This window comes from Phyllobates terribilis, unplaced genomic scaffold (genome assembly GCF_046119375.1).
Source record: "Phyllobates terribilis strain yellow unplaced genomic scaffold, ASM4611937v1 Scaffold_5__5_contigs__length_657084704, whole genome shotgun sequence".
NCBI classification, from domain to species: domain Eukaryota; kingdom Metazoa; phylum Chordata; class Amphibia; order Anura; family Dendrobatidae; genus Phyllobates; species Phyllobates terribilis.
Window position 1 is genome coordinate 129,054,660 of NW_027362765.1, and position 22,124 is coordinate 129,076,783.

General features: G+C 39.1%; 1 protein-coding gene across 1 annotated transcript in view; it reads left to right on the forward strand.

Annotated features, from left to right (window-relative positions):
* LAMA5 (laminin subunit alpha 5) overlaps positions 1-22,124 on the forward strand; it is a 248,368-nt gene that overhangs the window by 214,723 nt on the left and 11,521 nt on the right. Inside the window, exons 52-61 of the mRNA XM_073682987.1 lie at positions 17,899-18,072; positions 18,217-18,413; positions 18,503-18,619; positions 18,721-18,875; positions 18,956-19,097; positions 19,248-19,350; positions 20,084-20,197; positions 21,194-21,373; positions 21,578-21,720; positions 21,906-22,091. Coding sequence (XP_073539088.1) covers positions 17,899-18,072; positions 18,217-18,413; positions 18,503-18,619; positions 18,721-18,875; positions 18,956-19,097; positions 19,248-19,350; positions 20,084-20,197; positions 21,194-21,373; positions 21,578-21,720; positions 21,906-22,091 — 1,511 coding nt within the window. The remainder of the gene's footprint in view (positions 1-17,898; positions 18,073-18,216; positions 18,414-18,502; positions 18,620-18,720; positions 18,876-18,955; positions 19,098-19,247; positions 19,351-20,083; positions 20,198-21,193; positions 21,374-21,577; positions 21,721-21,905; positions 22,092-22,124) is intronic.

Genomic DNA, 22,124 nt, shown 5'->3' on the forward strand with positions numbered 1-22,124 from the left:
AAATACCATTCTACAGTGCTCAAATACAATCTACAGTGCTCAACTACCATTATACAGTGCTCAACTACGATTATACAGTGCTCAAATACCATCACAGTGCTCAACTACCATTATACAGTGCTCAACTACCATTATACAGTGCTCAAATACCATCATACAGTGCTCAAATACCATCATACAGTGCTCAGATACCATCACAGTGCTCAACTACCATTATACAGTGCTCAACTACCATTATACAGTGCTCAAATACCATCATACAGTGCTCAAATACAATCTACGTGCTCAAATACCATCATATAGTGCACACATAGCATCATACAGTGCTCAAATACCATCATACAGTGCTCACATAGCATCATACGGTGCTCAACTACCATTATACAGTTCTCAACTACCATCATACAGTGCTCAAATACCATCATACAGTGCTCAAATACCATCATACAGTGTTCAAATACCATCATATAGTGCACACATAGCATCATTCAGTGCTCAAATACCATCATGCAGTGCTCACATAGCATCATACGGTGCTCAACTACCATTATACAGTTCTCAACTACCATTATACAGTTCTCAACTACCATTATACAGTGCTCAAATACCATCATACAGTGCTCAAATACCATCATACAGTGCTCAAATACAATCTACAGTGCTCAAATACCATCATATAGTGCTCACATAGCATCATTCAGTGCTCAAATACCATTATACAGTGCTCAAATACAATCATACAGTGCTCAGATAGCATCATACAGTGCTCAAATGCCATCATACAGTGCTCACATAGCATCATACAGTTATCAAATACCATCATACAGTGTTCAAATACAATCATGCAGTGCTCAAATACAATCTACAGTGCTCAACTACCATTATACAGTGCTCAACTACCATTATACAGTGCTCAACTACCATTATACAGTGCTCAACTACCATCATACAGTGCTCAACTACCATCATACAGTGCTCAAATACCATCATACAGTGCTCAAATACCATCACAGTGCTCAACTACCATTATACAGTGCTCAACTACCATTATACAGTGCTCAAATACCATCATACAGTGCTCAAATACAATCTACGTGCTCAAATACCATCATATAGTGCACACATAGCATCATACAGTGCTCAAATACCATCATACAGTGCTCACATAGCATCATACGGTGCTCAACTACCATTATACAGTGCTCAACTACCATTATACAGTTCTCAACTACCATCATACAGTGCTCAAATACCATCATACAGTGCTCAAATACCATCATACAGTGTTCAAATACCATCATATAGTGCACACATAGCATCATTCAGTGCTCAAATACCATCATACAGTGCTCACATAGCATCATACGGTGCTCAACTACCATTATACAGTTCTCAACTACCATTATACAGTTCTCAACTACCATTATACAGTGCTCAAGTACCATCATACAGTGCTCAAATACCATCATACAGTGCTCAAATACAATCTACAGTGCTCAAATACCATCATATAGTGCTCAAATACCATTATACAGTGTTCAAATGCCATCATATAGTGCTCAAATACCATTATACAGTGCTCAAATACAATCATACAGTGCTCAGATAGCATCATACAGTGCTCAAATGCCATCATACAGTGCTCACATAGCATCATACAGTTATCAAATACCATCATACAGTGTTCAAATACAATCATGCAGTGCTCAAATACCATTCTACAGTGCTCAAATACAATCTGCAGTGCTCAACTACCATTATACAGTGCTCAACTACCATTATACAGTGCTCAACTACCATTATACAGTGCTCAAATACCATCACAGTGCTCAACTACCATTATACAGTGATCAACTACCATTATACAGTGCTCAACTACCATTATACAGTGCTCAAATACCATCATACAGTGCTCAAATACAATCTACAGTGCTCAAATACCATCATATAGAGCTCACATAGCATCATACAGTGCTCAAATACCATCATAAAGTGCTCACATAGCATCATACGGTGCTCAACTACCATTATACAGTTCTCAACTACCATTATACAGTTCTCAACTACCATTATACAGTGCTCAAATACCATCATACAGTGCTCAAATACCATCATACAGTGCTCAAATACAATCTACAGTGCTCAAATACAATCTACAGTGCTCAACTACCATTATACAGTGCTCAACTACCATTATACAGTGCTCAAATACCATCATACAGTGCTCAAATACAATCTACAGTGCTCAAATACCATCATATAGAGCTCAAATCCAATCATGCAGTGCTAAAATGCCATCATACAGTGCTCAAATACCATTATACAGTGCTCACATAGCACCATACAGTGCTCAAATGCCATCATATAGTGCTCAAATGCCATCATATAGTGCTCAAATGCCATCATATAGTGCTCAAATACCATTATACAGTGCTCAAATACAATCATACAGTGCTCAGATAGCATCATACAGTTATCAAATACCATCATACAAAGCTCAAATACCATCATACAGTGTTCAAATACAATCATACAGTGCTCAAATACCATTATACAGTGCTCAAATACAATCTACAGTGCTCAACTACCATTATACAGTGCTCAAATACCATCACAGTGCTCAACTACCATTATACAGTGCTCAACTACCATTATACAGTGCTCAACTACCATTATACAGTGCTCAAATACCATCATACAGTGCACAAATACCATCATACAGTGCTCAAATACCATCATATAGTGCACACATAGCATTATACAATGCTCAACTACCATTATACAGTGCTCAACTACCATTATACAGTGCTCAACTACCATTATACAGTTCCCAACTACCATTATACAGTGTTCAAATACCATCATACAGTGCTCAAATACCATCATATAGTGCACACATAGCATTATACAGTGCTCAACTACCATTATACAGTGCTCAACTACCATTATACAGTTCCCAACTACCATTATACAGTGTTCAAATACCATCATATAGAGCTCAAATACCATCATACAGTGCTCACATAGCATCATACAGTGCTCAACTACCATTATACAGTGCTCAGCTACCATTATACAGTTCTCAACTACCATTATACAGTGTTCAAATGCCATCATGTAGTGCTCAAATACCATCATATAGTGCTCAAATGCCATCATATAGTGCTCAAATGCCATCATATAGTGCTCAAATACCATTATACAGTGCTCAAATGCCATCATACAGTGCTCACATAGCATCATACAGTTATCAAATACCATCATACAGTGTTCAAATACAATCATGCAGTGCTCAAATACCATTCTACAGTGCTCAAATACAATCTACAGTGCTCAACTACCATTATACAGTGCTCAACTACCATTATATAGTGCTCAAATGCCATCACAGTGCTCAACTACCATTATACAGTGCTCAACTACCATTATACAGTGCTCAACTACCATTATACAGTGCTCAACTACCATTATACAGTGCTCAAATGCCACCATACAGTGCTCACATAGCATCATACAGTTATCAAATACCATCATACAGTGTTCAAATACAATCTACAGTGCTCAACTACCATTATACAGTGCTCAACTACCATTATACAGTGCTCAAATACCATCACAGTGCTCAACTACCATTATACAGTGCTCAACTACCATTATACAGTGCTCAAATACCATTATACAGTGCTCAAATACAATCTACAGTGCTCAAATACCATCATATAGTGCACACATAGCATCATACAGTGCTCAAATACCATCATACAGTGCTCACATAGCATCATACGGTGCTCAACTACCATTATACAGTTCTCAACTACCATTATACAGTGTTCAAATACCATCATACAGTGCTCAAATACCATCATACAGTGCTCAAATACCATCATACAGTGCTCAAATACAATCTACAGTGCTCAAATACCATGATATAGTGCTCACATAGCATCATTCAGTGCTCAAATACCATTATACAGTGTTCAAATGCCATCATATAGTGCTCAAATGCCATCATATACTGCTCAAATACCATTATACAGTGCTCAAATACAATCATACAGTGCTCAGATAGCATCATACAGTGCTCAAATGCCATCATACAGTGCTCACATAGCATCATACAGTGTTCAAATACAATCATGCAGTGCTCAAATACCATTCTACAGTGCTCAAATACAATCTACAGTGCTCAACTACCATTATACAGTGCTCAACTACCATTATACAGTGCTCAAATACCATCACAGTGCTCAACTACCATTATACAGTGCTCAACTACCATTATACAGTGCTCAAATACCATCACAGTGCTCAACTACCATTATACAGTGCTCAACTACCATTATACAGTGCTCAACTACCATTATACAGTGGTCAAATACCATCACAGTGCTCAACTACCATTATACAGTGCTCAACTACCATTATACAGTGCTCAAATACCATCATAAAGTGCTCAAATACAATCTACAGTGCTCAAATACCATCATATAGTGCACACATAGCATCATACAGTGCTCAAATATCATCATACAGTGCTCACATAGCATCATACGGTGCTCAACTACCATTATACAGTTCTCAACTACCATTATACAGTTCTCAACTACCATCATACAGTGCTCAAATACCATCATACAGTGCTCAAATACCATCATACAGTGCTCAAATACAATCTACAGTGCTCAAATACCATCATGTAGTGCACACATAGCATCATTCAGTGCTCAAATACCATCATACAGTGCTCAACTACCATTATACAGTGCTCAACTACCATTATACAGTTCTCAACTACCATTATACAGTGCTCAACTACCATTATACAGTGCTCAACTACCATTATACAGTGTTCAAATGCCATCATATAGTGCTCAAATGCCATCATATAGTGCTCAAATACCATTATATAGTGCTCAAATGCCATCATACAGTGCTCACATAGCATCATACAGTTATCAAATACCATCATACAGTGTTCAAATACAATCTACAGTGCTCAACTACCATTATATAGTGCTCAACTACCATTATACAGTGCTCAAATACCATCACAGTGCTCAACTACCATTATACAGTGCTCAACTACCATTATACAGTGCTCAACTACCATTATACAGTGCTCAAATACCATTATACAGTGCTCAAATACAATCTACAGTGCTCAAATACCATCATATAGTGCACACATAGCATCATACAGTGCTCAAATACCATCATACAGTGCTCACATAGCATCATACGGTGCTCAACTACCATTATACAGTTCTCAACTACCATCATACAGTGCTCAAATACCCTCATACAGTGCTCAAATACCATCATACAGTGCTCAAATACCATCATACAGTGCTCAAATACAATCTACAGTGCTCAAATACCATCATATAGTGCTCACATAGCATCATTCAGTGCTCAAATACCATTATACAGTGTTCAAATGCCATCATATAGTGCTCAAATGCCATCATATACTGCTCAAATACCATTATACAGTGCTCAAATACAATCATACAGTGCTCAGATAGCATCATACAGTGCTCAAATGCCATCATACAGTGCTCACATAGCATCATACAGTTATCAAATACCATCATACAGTGTTCAAATACAATCATGCAGTGCTCAAATACCATTCTACAGTGCTCAAATACAATCTACAGTGCTCAACTACCATTATACAGTGCTCAACTACCATTATACAGTGCTCAAATACCATTATACAGTGCTCAACTACCATTATACAGTGCTCAACTACCATTATACAGTGCTCAACTACCATTATACAGTGCTCAAATACCATCATACAGTGCTCAAATACAATCTACAGTGCTCAAATACCATCATATAGTGCACACATAGCATCATACAGTGCTCAAATACCATCATACAGTGCTCACATAGCATCATACGGTGCTCAACTACCATTATACAGTGCTCAACTACCATTATACAGTGCTCAACTACCGTCATACAGTGCTCAAATACCATCTACAGTGCTCAAATACCATCATATAGTGCACACATAGCATCATTCAGTGCTCAAATACCATCATACGGTGCTCAACTACCATTATACAGTTCTCAACTACCATTATACAGTGCTCAAATACCATCATACTGTGCTCAAATACCATCAATACAGTGCTCAAATACAATCTACAGTGCTCAAATACCATCATATAGTGCACACATAGCATCATACGGTGCTCAACTACCATTATACAGTGCTCAAATACCATTATACAGTTCTCAACTACCATTATACAGTGCTCAACTACCATTATACAGTGTTCAAATGCCATCATATAGTGCTCAAATGCCATCATATAGTGCTCAAATGCCATTATACAGTGCTCAAATACAATCATACAGTGCTCATATAGCATCATACAGTGCTCAAATGCCATCATACAGTGCTCACATAGCATCATACAGTTATCAAATACCATCATACAGTGTTCAAATACAATCATGCAGTGCTCAAATACCATTCTACAGTGCTCAAATACAATCTACAGTGCTCAACTACCATTATACAGTGCTCAACTACCATTATACAGTGGTCAAATACCATCACAGTGCTCAACTACCATTATACAGTGCTCAAATACCATCATACAGTGCTCAAATACCATCATACAGTGCTCAAATACAATCTACAGTGCTCAAATACCATCATATAGTGCACACATAGCATCATACAGTGCTCAAATACCATCATACAGTGCTCACATAGCATCATACGGTGCTCAACTACCATTATACAGTGCTCAACTACCATTATACAGTGCTCAACTACCATCATACAGTGCTCAAATACCATCATACAGTGCTCAAATACCATCATACAGTGCTCAAATACCATCATATAGTGCACACATAGCATCATTCAGTGCTCAAATACCATCATACAGTGCTCACATAGCATCATACAGTTATCAAATACCATCATACAGTGCTCACATAGCATCATACAGTTATCAAATACCATCATATAGTGCACACATAGCATCATACAGTGCTCAAATACCATCATACAGTGCTCACATATCATCATACGGTGCTCAACTACCATTATACAGTTCTCAACTACCATTATACAGTTCTCAACTACCATCATACAGTGCTCAAATACCATCATACAGTGCTCAAATACAATCTACAGTGCTCAAATACCATCATACAGTGCTCAAATACCATCATACAGTGTTCAAATACCATCATATAGAGCACACATAGCATCATTCAGTGCTCAAATACCATCATACAGTGCTCACATAGCATCATACGGTGCTCAACTACCATTATACAGTTCTCAACTACCATTATACAATTCTCAACTACCATCATACAGTGCTCAAATACCATCATACAGTGCTCAAATACAATCTACAGTGCTCAAATACCATCATATAGTGCTCACATAGCATCATTCAGTGCTCAAATACCATTATACAGTGTTCAAATGCCATCATATAGTGCTCAAATGCCATCATATAGTGCTCAAATACCATTATACAGTGCTCAAATACAATCATACAGTGCTCAGATAGCATCATACAGTGCTCAGATAGCATCATACAGTGCTCACATAACATCATACAGTTATCAAATACCATCATACAGTGTTCAAATACAATCATGCAGTGCTCAAATACCATTCTACAGTGCTCAAATACAATCTACAGTGCTCAACTACCATTATACAGTGCTCCACTACCATTATACAGTGCTGAACTACCATTATACAGTGCTCAAATACCATCATACAGCGCTCAAATACCATCATACAGTGCTCAAATACAATCTACAGTGCTCAAATACCATCATATAGTGCACACATACCATCATTCAGTGCTCAAATACCATCATACAGTGCTCACATAGCATCATACAGTGCTCACATAGCATCATACGGTGCTCAACTACCATTATACAGTGCTCAACTACCATTATACAGTTCTCAACTACCATCACAGTGCTCAACTACCATTATACAGTGCTCAACTACCATTATACAGTGCTCAACTACCATCACAGTGCTTAACTACCATCACAGTGCTCAACTACCATTATACAGTGCTCAACTACCATTATACAGTGCTCAAATACCATCATACAGTGCTCAAATACCATCATACAGTGCTCAAATACAATCTACAGTGCTCAAATACCATCATATAGTGCACACATAGCATCATTCAGTGCTCAAATACCATCATACAGTGCTCACATAGCATTATACGGTGCTCAACTACCATTATACAGTGCTCAACTACCATTATACAGTGCTCAACTACCATTATACAGTGCTCAACTACCATTATACAGTGTTCAAATCCCATCATGTAGTGCTCAAATACAATCATACAGTGCTCAAATACCATCATATAGAGCTCAAATACCATCATACAGTGCTCAAATACCATCATACAGTGGTCAAATACCATCATACAGTGCTCACATAGCATCATACAGTGCTCAACTACCATTATATAGTTCTCAACTACCATTATACAGTGCTCAACTACCATTATACAGTGCTCAACTACCATTATACAGTGCTCAAATACCATCATACAGCGCTCAAATACAATCTACAGTGCTCAAATACCATCATATAGTGCACACATAGCATCATACAGTGCTCAAATACCATCATACAGTGCTCACATAGCATCATACGGTGCTCAACTACCATTATACAGTGCTCAACTACCATTATACAGTGCTCAACTACCATTATACAGTGCTCAAATACCATCATACAGTGCTCAAATACCATCATACAGTGCTCAAATACAATCTACAGTGCTCAAATACAATCTACAGTGCTCAACTACCATTATACAGTTCTCAACTACCATTATACAGTGCTCAAATACCATCATACAGTGCTCAAATACCATCATACAGTGCTCAAATACAATCTACAGTGCTCAAATACAATCTACAGTGCTCAACTACCATTATACAGTGCTCAACTACCATTATACAGTGCTCAACTACCATCATACAGTGCTCAAATACCATCATACAGTGCTCAAATACAATCTACAGTGCTCAAATACCATCATATAGTGCACACATAGCATCATTCAGTGCTCAAATACCATCATACAGTGCTCACATTGCATCATACAGTGCTCACATAGCATCATACGGTGCTCAACTACCATTATACAGTGCTCAACTACCATTATACAGTTCTCAACTACCATTATACAGTTCTCAACTACCATCACAGTGCTCAACTACCATTATACAGTGCTCAACTACCATTATACAGTGCTCAACTACCATCACAGTGCTCAACTACCATTATACAGTGCTCAACTACCATCATACAGTGCTCAAATACCATCATACAGTGCTCAAATACAATCTACAGTGCTCAAATACCATCATATAGTGCTCAAATACCATTATACAGTGTTCAAATGCCATCATATAGTGCTCAAATACCATTATACAGTGCTCAAATACAATCATACAGTGCTCAGATAGCATCATACAGTGCTCAAATGCCATCATACAGTGCTCACATAGCATCATACAGTTATCAAATACCATCATACAGTGTTCAAATACAATCATGCAGTGCTCAAATACCATTCTACAGTGCTCAACTACCATTATACAGTGCTCAAATACCATCACAGTGCTCAACTACCATTATACAGTGATCAACTACCATTATACAGTGCTCAACTACCATTATACAGTGCTCAAATACCATCATACAGTGCTCAAATACAATCTACAGTGCTCAAATACCATCATATAGTGCACACATAGCATCATACAGTGCTCAAATACCATCATAAAGTGCTCACATAGCATCATACGGTGCTCAACTACCATTATACAGTTCTCAACTACCATTATACAGTTCTCAACTACCATCATACAGTGCTCAAATACCATCATACAGTGCTCAAATACCATCATACAGTGCTCAAATACAATCTACAGTGCTCAAATACAATCTACAGTGCTCAACTACCATTATACAGTGCTCAACTACCATTATACAGTGCTCAAATACCATCATACAGTGCTCAAATACAATCTACAGTGCTCAAATACCATCATATAGAGCTCAAATCCAATCATGCAGTGCTAAAATGCCATCATACAGTGCTCAAATACCATTATACAGTGCTCACATAGCACCATACAGTGCTCAAATGCCATCATATAGTGCTCAAATGCCATCATATAGTGCTCAAATACCATTATACAGTGCTCAAATACAATCATACAGTGCTCAGATAGCATCATACAGTTATCAAATACCATCATACAAAGCTCAAATACCATCATACAGTGTTCAAATACAATCATACAGTGCTCAAATACCATTATACAGTGCTCAAATACAATCTACAGTGCTCAACTACCATTATACAGTGCTCAAATACCATCACAGTGCTCAACTACCATTATACAGTGCTCAACTACCATTATACAGTGCTCAACTACCATTATACAGTGCTCAAATACCATCATACAGTGCACAAATACCATCATACAGTGCTCAAATACCATCATATAGTGCACACATAGCATTATACAATGCTCAACTACCATTATACAGTGTTCAACTACCATTATACAGTGCTCAACTACCATTATACAGTTCCCAACTACCATTATACAGTGTTCAAATACCATCATACAGTGCTCAAATACCATCATATAGTGCACACATAGCATTATACAGTGCTCAACTACCATTATACAGTGCTCAACTACCATTATACAGTTCCCAACTACCATTATACAGTGTTCAAATACCATCATATAGAGCTCAAATACCATCATACAGTGCTCACATAGCATCATACAGTGCTCAACTACCATTATACAGTGCTCAACTACCATTATACAGTTCTCAACTACCATTATACAGTGTTCAAATGCCATCATGTAGTGCTCAAATACCATCATATAGTGCTCAAATGCCATCATATAGTGCTCAAATACCATTATACAGTGCTCAAATGCCATCATACAGTGCTCACATAGCATCATACAGTTATCAAATACCATCATACAGTGTTCAAATACAATCATGTAGTGCTCAAATACCATTCTACAGTGCTCAAATACAATCTACAGTGCTCAACTACCATTATACAGTGCTCAACTACCATTATATAGTGCTCAAATGCCATCACAGTGCTCAACTACCATTATACAGTGCTCAACTACCATTATACAGTGCTCAACTACCATTATACAGTGCTCAAATGCCACCATACAGTGCTCACATAGCATCATACAGTTATCAAATACCATCATACAGTGTTCAAATACAATCTACAGTGCTCAACTACCATTATACAGTGCTCAACTACCATTATACAGTGCTCAACTACCATTATACAGTGCTCAACTACCATTATACAGTGCTCAACTACCATTATACAGTGCTCAACTACCATTATACAGTGCTCAAATACCATCACAGTGCTCAACTACCATTATACAGTGCTCAACTACCATTATACAGTGCTCAAATACCATTATACAGTGCTCAAATACAATCTACAGTGCTCAAATACCATCATATAGTGCACACATAGCATCATACAGTGCTCAAATACCATCATACAGTGCTCACATAGCATCATACGGTGCTCAACTACCATTATACAGTTCTCAACTACCATCATACAGTGCTCAAATACCATCATACAGTGCTCAAATACCATCATACAGTGCTCAAATACCATCATACAGTGCTCAAATACCATCATACAGTGCTCAAATACCATCATACAGTGCTCAAATACCATCATACAGTGCTCAAATACAATCTACAGTGCTCAAATACCATCATATAGTGCTCACATAGCATCATTCAGTGCTCAAATACCATTATACAGTGTTCAAATGCCATCATATAGTGCTCAAATGCCATCATATACTGCTCAAATACCATTATACAGTGCTCAAATACAATCATACAGTGCTCAGATAGCATCATACAGTGCTCAAATGCCATCATACAGTGCTCACATAGCATCATACAGTGTTCAAATACAATCATGCAGTGCTCAAATACCATTCTACAGTGCTCAAATACAATCTACAGTGCTCAACTACCATTATACAGTGCTCAACTACCATTATACAGTGCTCAACTACCATTATACAGTGCTCAACTACCATTATACAGTGCTCAACTACCATTATACAGTGCTCAAATACCATCACAGTGCTCAACTACCATTATACAGTGCTCAACTACCATTATACAGTGCTCAACTACCATTATACAGTGGTCAAATACCATCACAGTGCTCAACTACCATTATACAGTGCTCAACTACCATTATACAGTGCTCAAATACCATCATACAGTGCTCAAATACAATCTACAGTGCTCAAATACCATCATATAGTGCACACATAGCATCATACAGTGCTCAAATATCATCATACAGTGCTCACATAGCATCATACGGTGCTCAACTACCATTATACAGTTCTCAACTACCATTATACAGTTCTCAACTACCATCATACAGTGCTCAAATACCATCATACAGTGCTCAAATACCATCATACAGTGCTCAAATACAATCTACAGTGCTCAAATACCATCATGTAGTGCACACATAGCATCATTCAGTGCTCAAATACCATCATACAGTGCTCAACTACCATTATACAGTGCTCAACTACCATTATACAGTTCTCAACTACCATTATACAGTGCTCAACTACCATTATACAGTGTTCAAATGCCATCATATAGTGCTCAAATGCCATCATATAGTGCTCAAATACCATTATATAGTGCTCAAATGCCATCGTACAGTGCTCACATAGCATCATACAGTTATCAAATACCATCATACCGTGTTCAAATACAATCTACAGTGCTCAACTACCATTATACAGTGCTCAACTACCATTATACAGTGCTCAAATACCATCACAGTGCTCAACTACCATTATACAGTGCTCAACTACCATTATACAGTGCTCAAATACCATTATACAGTGCTCAAATACAATCTACAGTGCTCAAATACCATCATATAGTGCACACATAGCATCATACAGTGCTCAAATACCATCATACAGTGCTCACATAGCATCATACGGTGCTCAACTACCATTATACAGTTCTCAACTACCATTATACAGTTCTCAACTACCATCATACAGTGCTCAAATACCATCATACAGTGCTCAAATACCATCATACAGTGCTCAAATACCATTATACAGTGCTCAAATACCATCATATAGTGCTCACATAGCATCATTCAGTGCTCAAATACCATTATACAGTGTTCAAATGCCATCATATAGTGCTCAAATGCCATCATATACTGCTCAAATACCATTATACAGTGCTCAAATACAATCATACAGTGCTCAGATAGCATCATACAGTGCTCAAATGCCATCATACAGTGCTCACATAGCATCATACAGTTATCAAATACCATCATACAGTGTTCAAATACAATCATGCAGTGCTCAAATACCATTCTACAGTGCTCAAATACAATCTACAGTGCTCAACTACCATTATACAGTGCTCAAATACCATTATACAGTGCTCAACTACCATTATACAGTGCTCAACTACCATTATACAGTGCTCAAATACCATCATACAGTGCTCAAATACAATCTACAGTGCTCAAATACCATCATATAGTGCACACATAGCATCATTCAGTGCTCAAATACCATCATACGGTGCTCAACTACCATTATACAGTTCTCAACTACCATTATACAGTGCTCAAATACCATCATACAGTGCTCAAATACCATCAATACATTGCTCAAATACAATCTACAGTGCTCAAATACCATCATATAGTGCACACATAGCATCATACGGTGCTCAACTACCATTATACAGTGCTCAAATACCATTATACAGTTCTCAACTACCATTATACAGTGCTCAACTACCATTATACAGTGTTCAAATGCCATCATATAGTGCTCAAATGCCATCATATAGTGCTCAAATGCCATTATACAGTGCTCAAATACAATCATACAGTGCTCATATAGCATCATACAGTGCTCAAATGCCATCATACAGTGCTCACATAGCATCATACAGTTATCAAATACCATCATACAGTGTTCAAATACAATCATGCAGTGCTCAAATACCATTCTACAGTGCTCAAATACAATCTACAGTGCTCAACTACCATTATACAGTGCTCAACTACCATTATACAGTGGTCAAATACCATCATAGTGCTCAACTACTATTATACAGTGCTCAACTACCATCATACAGTGCTCAAATACCATCATACAGTGCTCAAATACAATCTACAGTGCTCAAATACCATCATATAGTGCACACATAGCATCATACAGTGCTCAAATACCATCATACAGTGCTCACATAGCATCATACGGTGCTCAACTACCATTATACAGTGCTCAACTACCATTATACAGTGCTCAACTACCATCATACAGTGCTCAAATACCATCATACAGTGCTCAAATACCATCATACAGTGCTCAAATACCATCATATAGTGCACACATAGCATCATTCAGTGCTCAAATACCATCATACAGTGCTCACATAGCATCATACAGTTATCAAATACCATCATACAGTGCTCACATAGCATCATACAGTTATCAAATACCATCATATAGTGAACACATAGCATCATACAGTGCTCAAATACCATCATACGGTGCTCAACTACCATTATACAGTTCTCAACTACCATTATACAGTTCTCAACTACCATCATACAGTGCTCAAATACCATCATACAGTGCTCAAATACAATCTACAGTGCTCAAATACCATCATACAGTGCTCAAATACCATCATACAGTGTTCAAATACCATCATATAGAGCACACATAGCATCATTCAGTGCTCAAATACCATCATACAGTGCTCACATAGCATCATACGGTGCTCAACTACCATTATACAGTTCTCAACTACCATTATACAGTTCTCAACTACCATCATACAGTGCTCAAATACCATCATACAGTGCTCAAATACCATCATACAGTGCTCAAATACAATCTACAGTGCTCAAATACCATCATATAGTGCTCACATAGCATCATTCAGTGCTCAAATACCATTATACAGTGTTCAAATGCCATCATATAGTGCTCAAATGCCATCATATAGTGCTCAAATACCATTATACAGTGCTCAAATACAATCATACAGTGCTCAGACAGCATCATACAGTGCTCAGATAGCATCATACAGTGCTCACATAACATCATACAGTTATCAAATACCATCATACAGTGTTCAAATACAATCCTGCAGTGCTCAAATACCATTCTACAGTGCTCAAATACAATCTACAGTGCTCAACTACCATTATACAGTGCTCCACTACCATTATACAGTGCTGAACTACCATTATACAGTGCTCAAATACCATCATACAGCGCTCAAATACCATCATACAGTGCTCAAATACAATCTACAGTGCTCAAATACCATCATATAGTGCACACATACCATCATTCAGTGCTCAAATACCATCATACAGTGCTCACATAGCATCATACAGTGCTCACATAGCATCATACGGTGCTCAACTACCATTATACAGTGCTCAACTACCATTATACAGTTCTCAACTACCATCACAGTGCTCAACTACCATTATACAGTGCTCAACTACCATTATACAGTGCTCAATTACCATCACAGTGCTCAACTACCATTATACAGTGCTCAACTACCATTATACAGTGCTCAAATACCATCATACAGTGCTCAAATACCATCATACAGTGCTCAAATACAATCTACAGTGCTGAAATACCATCATATAGTGCACACATAGCATCATTCAGTGCTCACATAGCATCATACGGTGCTCAACTACCATTATACAGTGCTCAACTACCATTATACAGTGCTCAACTACCATTATACAGTGTTCAAATCCTATCATGTAGTGCTCAAATACAATCATACAGTGCTCAAATACCATCATATAGAGCTCAAATACCATCATACAGTGCTCAAATACCATCATACAGTGGTCAAATACCATCATACAGTGCTCACATAGCATCATACAGTGCTCAACTACCATTATATAGTTCTCAACTACCATTATACAGTGCTCAACTACCATTATACAGTGCTCAACTACCATTATACAGTGCTCAAATACCATTATACAGTGCTCAAATACCATCATACAGCGCTCAAATACAATCTACAGTGCTCAAATACCATCATATAGTGCACACATAGCATCATACAGTGCTCAAATACCATCATACAGTGCTCACATAGCATCATACGGTGCTCAACTACCATTATACAGTGCTCAACTACCATTATACAGTGCTCAACTACCATTATACAGTGCTCAAATACCATCATACAGTGCTCAAATACCATCTACAGTGCTCAAATACAATCTACAGTGCTCAACTACCATTATACAGTTCTCAACTACCATTATACAGTGCTCAAATACCATCATACAGTGCTCAAATACCATCATACAGTGCTCAAATACCATCATACAGTGCTCAAATACAATCTACAGTGCTCAAATACAATCTACAGTGCTCAACTACCATTATACAGTGCTCAACTACCATTATACAGTTCTCAACTACCATCACAGTGCTCAACTACCATTATACAGTGCTCAACTACCATTATACAGTGCTCAACTACCATCACAGTGCTCAACTACCATTATACAGTGCTCAACTACCATTATACAGTGCTCAACTACCATCATACAGTGCTCAAATACCATCATACAGTGCTCAAATACAATCTACAGTGCTCAAATACCATCATATAATGCACACATAGCATCATTCATTGCTCAAATACCATCATACAGTGCTCACACAGCATCATACGGTGCTCAACTACCATTATACAGTGCTCAACTACCATTATACAGTGCTCAACTACCATTATACAGTGTTCAAATCCCATCATGTAGTGCTCAAATACAATCATACAGTGCTCAAATACCATCATATAGAGCTCAAATACCATCATACAGTGCTCAAATACCATCATACAGTGCTCACATAGCATCATACAGTGCTCAACTACCATTATACAGTGCTCAACTACCATTATACAGTGCTCAACTACCATTATACAGTGCTCAAATACCATTATACAGTGCTCAAATACCATTATACAGTGTTCAAATGCCATCATGTAGTGCTCAAATACCATCATACAGTGCTCAAATACCATCATACAGTTATCAAATACCATCATACTGTTATCAAATACCATCATACAGTGCTCAAATACCGTCATACAGTTATCAAATACCATCATACTGTTATCAAATACCGTCATACAGTGCTCTAATACCACAATATAGTGCTGTACAATATCTAAATAATACGGTTTACTATATCAAAATTAGTGTTAGTCACAGACCTTGGATGCCAGGCCTTCTGAGGTGCCCTCTTCAGCAGGGGCATCTGTTGCACCCTGTGTAACTGCATAGGACACACACCCCCAAGGCCTGTCCAAAACAGTTAGTCTTTATGCAGTTATGTTCTAGGGTTTCTCCTTTTTGAAGGTTCTCTTGATATTAACAGTGCATCAGCTGTAATCTGTAGGGAAACTGGCGGAAAGTTTTCTCTGCAGCTCCTCCACAGGGGAAATTAAGAATTGCACGGTGCACATTCACATCCAAATGTTGTCTGTGTGATGCCAGGCAGGACAGGTCCTTCAGAATCTGAGCTGCTCTTTGTAACCTTTCTCCACTCTGGAAAACACATGAGGATTCTGGACAGAGGACATCACTAATACAGTGTATGAAAATGGCTTCACTAAACGCCTTTCAGATTATTGTATCCACCTTACGACCATAATCGCTGTCTGTCTATTAGGACTTGTCAATCAGCTGAACAAGATTGCCACTTCTAACACCAGTAACGTCACATCCACCGAGGAGTTTAGACAAATCATGAGTGAGGTGGAGAAAATGTTAAAGGACATGAGGGACAAAGACTTCGGATACGCCAAAGACCTGGCAGAGAAAGAGCATGACGAAGGCAAAAAATGTAAGTAGATCCTGTGCTGGAGCGAGCTCCCCACCGTGCTTCTTTGAGGTGTGGGGAGGACTTGCCCATTAGTACCATTCCCTCAAAAGACTGTGGTCTGGCGGTGATCTCTGCATATATTGACATGATGTTGATTCTTCTTAGTGCTGGATCGGATAAAAGCTGAGCTGTTCTCCAATCTGAAGGCCAACCAGGACCTCTTGAATGAGATCAAGAAGAAACTGGAAATCTACAGCGCTGAGGTGATGGATTTACGGGACGCTATGAATGAGGCAGTGAACAAAATCATAGAGACTGAAGGTCTCAACAGCCTGAACTACAACAACCTGGAGGAGAACAAGGTAAAGACAAATCCCCCGATGATGGGTAGAAATATCCCTTAAGTTTGTGATCCATCATATGCTATGACTTCTTCACTTTATTGTTACAGATTAAGGTCAATGACTTGAAAGCACAACACAAAGAGCTGGTGGGAGCCATCAAGATGGGAGAAGAAGCTTTGGCCCAGGTCTTAGACATCTTCCAAATGATAGATGACATGAAAGAGGTAAGATGGGGCACCCAAACAATAACAGTATATGGGCCGTGAAGATACCTGGTCACAGGTCACGAGGGAGTATTCACATCATTGATTTATGATGCCTTCAGGAATATGAGAAATTGGCAGCTGGACTGGATGGAGCCAGGGGTCCAATTATGGACAAGGTGAAGAAGTTCTCCCCAGCAAGCGGCAAGCTGTCCATTGTGGAGCAGGCTGAGGAACATGCAAAACTCCTCAGTCAAGTAGCAGTGAACTTGGCCAAGTGAGACTTCTTTTGGACTGGCTATGGATTATTGTGATTTATTTGTGAAGTGTTATTCACAATTTTACATTCTTCCTCAGTGCCATCGGAGACTCCAATCAAGACGAGTTCATCCAGAAAGCCATAAATGCCTCCAATGCTTACTCCAGCATCATTGAGGCCATAAAGCAGGCTGATAAAGCTGCAAAGGATGCCAACCGGGTGGCAGGAGACACACATAAGGTGGGTCCTATCCTTCTATAAGAGACTCTACAGCAAAGGCTAGAAGTTGCGTAGTAGGAAGTAAGCAATATTGAATAGCGCCCCCTCTGTTGAGGGGGGGTTATACAACAAAGAAATGCTATCAGTGCTGACTGTCCGATGTCTCAACAGAACATCGTATCAGAGGAGCTGGGGAAGAAAGGGAAAGAGTTGAAGGACAACAGCTCCAAATTGGAGAACAGCGCCAAGGCTGCCCAAAATGAACTGAATGGCGGTGAGTTCAGAAAACTTTTGAGTGTATAAAATATTAACTGCATTACTGCCATATAGACTATACTTATAAAATAGAGGTATTTAGGGCACAAATTGGCCAATTCATCTGTGCTCACGAGCCACAACAAGTCAACCTTTCTTTGATGAGGCCCTAACTTTTTTGTATCAGGCATAACTCTTCCCAGCCAAAACCTACATAGAACAGTGAGCTTTGGCCTGGCATAGGCTATGTCCAGCATACCTGCATTACTGGGCAGATATCATGAAGAGCCAGGCACTAAGAGGCTTCTGCATGCCTTTAGATACCAGGGCCTGGGTATAATTGCAACCTTAACACCTCTGTTACATGCTGAACTCCTGCTTTAGTCACAATCCTGTTTTTTACATAAGCTGCTCATGTAGGACACCAGAGCTTAAGTAGATTACCCCATTTTACCCCAGAGCAGAAAGCTTAATTCAGCACCACCTAGAGGTTTTCGTTCAGCATTATTAGACCTGTAGGAGCTTTTCCTCTAGCACTGCCTTGGACACCATGCTGTTATTTTACTCAGCGGCAGGATCCACAGGGTGACGTCTGCCGCTTTCAAAAGAAGTCATTTTTCTGCATCTCGCAGAGCTGGTGATAATGGGTTTAAAGTCGGATCGGTGCCAATTTCACACATACTGGGCATTTTAAATGATTTGTTTTAGCGGATTGTGTCATTCAAAGTCTCGCTGACCTCCTCCTTCCACAGATGTCCTGAAGAAACTGCAAGAAGCGAAGAAGAAACTTCAGGGCAGCCAAACAAAAAAAGAAAAACTTGAATCCGAGCTGAGATCTGTCATGGACAAAATCGGCATGACCCGAGGTAAAAATCACTGAATCATCATTTACATTGCAACCAAATCCCTCTAGCCAAGAGTGACTGGACAGGGGAAGAGCGCAGAGTATAGTCCACATGCCACCTTCTTGGGCGACGACATCTACCAAACTGATCTTGTGCAGACTAAAGGGAACCTGTCACCTTGGAAAGTGCTATTTACCTGCAGATATGGGGTTATTCTGCAGGTAAATAGTGTTAGGCTACGTTCCCATGATGAGCTTTTGGTGAGTTTTTGATGTTACAGAATTTCTGCACCATTTAAGCACCCATTAAGTAAAATAGGTTACTCACATTTTTTTGAAAATAAGCAGTATAAAAAACTCACCAAAAGCTCATCATGGGAACATAACCTTACAATGCTGCCTAGCCACCTTACTGAAAGTGCGGCTACCTGGAGATGCTAGCTTTCAGTCTTAGGGTGTGCCTGGAGCAGTTCTAGTCATTGCTCACAGCACTGTTCGCTGTACTGTGAGCGGCGGCTATGAGCACGCCCTGACACTATGATTGATATCTCGCTCTGCACAGATGCGCTACAGAGTTGGCTGTCAATCATAGTGTCGGGGCGTGCTCATAGCCGCTGCTCACAGTACAGCGAACAGTGCTGTGAGCAATGACTATAACTGCTCCAGTCACACCCTGTGACTGAAAGCTGGCAGCTCCCAGGATGAAATAAGTACATTTTCTCCTTTTAGCCGCTTTTTCAGTAAAGTGTCCGACAGTATTGTAATGCCATATACCTACTGATAACCTATATCTGCAGCTAAATAATGTTTTTGGTGATGTCAGGTTCTCTTTAAGCTTATGTTCACATGTGCGCCAGCAGCCTCCGTCACAAGTTACATCAAATTGATATGTCATTACAGTACTGGAACTTGGCACCAGGGTCTGAAATATCTGTTCTGTCATACCCAGAGTTAGTGGTTTACCTTGGCATGAAGGCCTTGATTGTATATTGACAATTATTTTTTTTATGTCTTCCAGACAATGTTACTGATCACATATCGAAAGCCAAAGCTAAAGCTGCGGAAGCCAATAACACGGCCACCAGGGTGCAAAGCACGCTGGCCGATATCAAGAAGAACCTAGATGACTGGAAGGATAAATATGGAAACATGAAGAATGAAGACGTAAGCAAGGCTGTAGATGATGCCAAGACCACTGGTGAGTCCAACATGGGTGAATGACCAATAATTTGATATCAAAGTTAAAAGGCTCTCTAATTAGCAACTTCCCACAAACTCCCCACTAGCGTCAAACTTATTCCAGATCCCATTGGCCAGGTGTCCTTATATCAGGTGGTCATGATGGGCATGTGATCTAGTACAACCTTCAATTAAATGCCTGAAAATACTCTGTCTCTTTAAGTTTCCAACCTAGAAAACACCATTCCTCTTCTCCTGGACAAGCTGAATAAACTGGAAGACCAGCAGGGACAGAACAACAGCATCTCAGACAGCATCCAGCGTGTCCGACAACTGATCTCACAGGCCCGGGATGCCGCCAGCAAGGTGAGCAGAGTTGTCAAGACCTCTCCCCCATCAATAAATATGTGACCACACCACAATCCTACGGTCTAAATTGTTCCGCCCCACGTAGTGATTCTGTTATGTCACAGTGAAATATAAAAGATGGTGTTCTCCTTTATCTGAATACTGTTCAATGATAAACTGGGGTATATATTTTTCCTTTCCAGGTCAGGGTCCCGGTGAAATTTAATGGCATTTCTGGGATGCAGCTACGTACCCCGAGTAACCTACCTGATCTGGCAGCTCATACCTACCTCAAATTACACATCCAGAACCCCAACCCACAGAATAAGAAGAAGCGACAAGCAGAAGATGACCACACGCGTTTTGTGATGTTCCTTGGACACAAGGATGTAAGGATGGCACAATACCAATGACCGTCACTT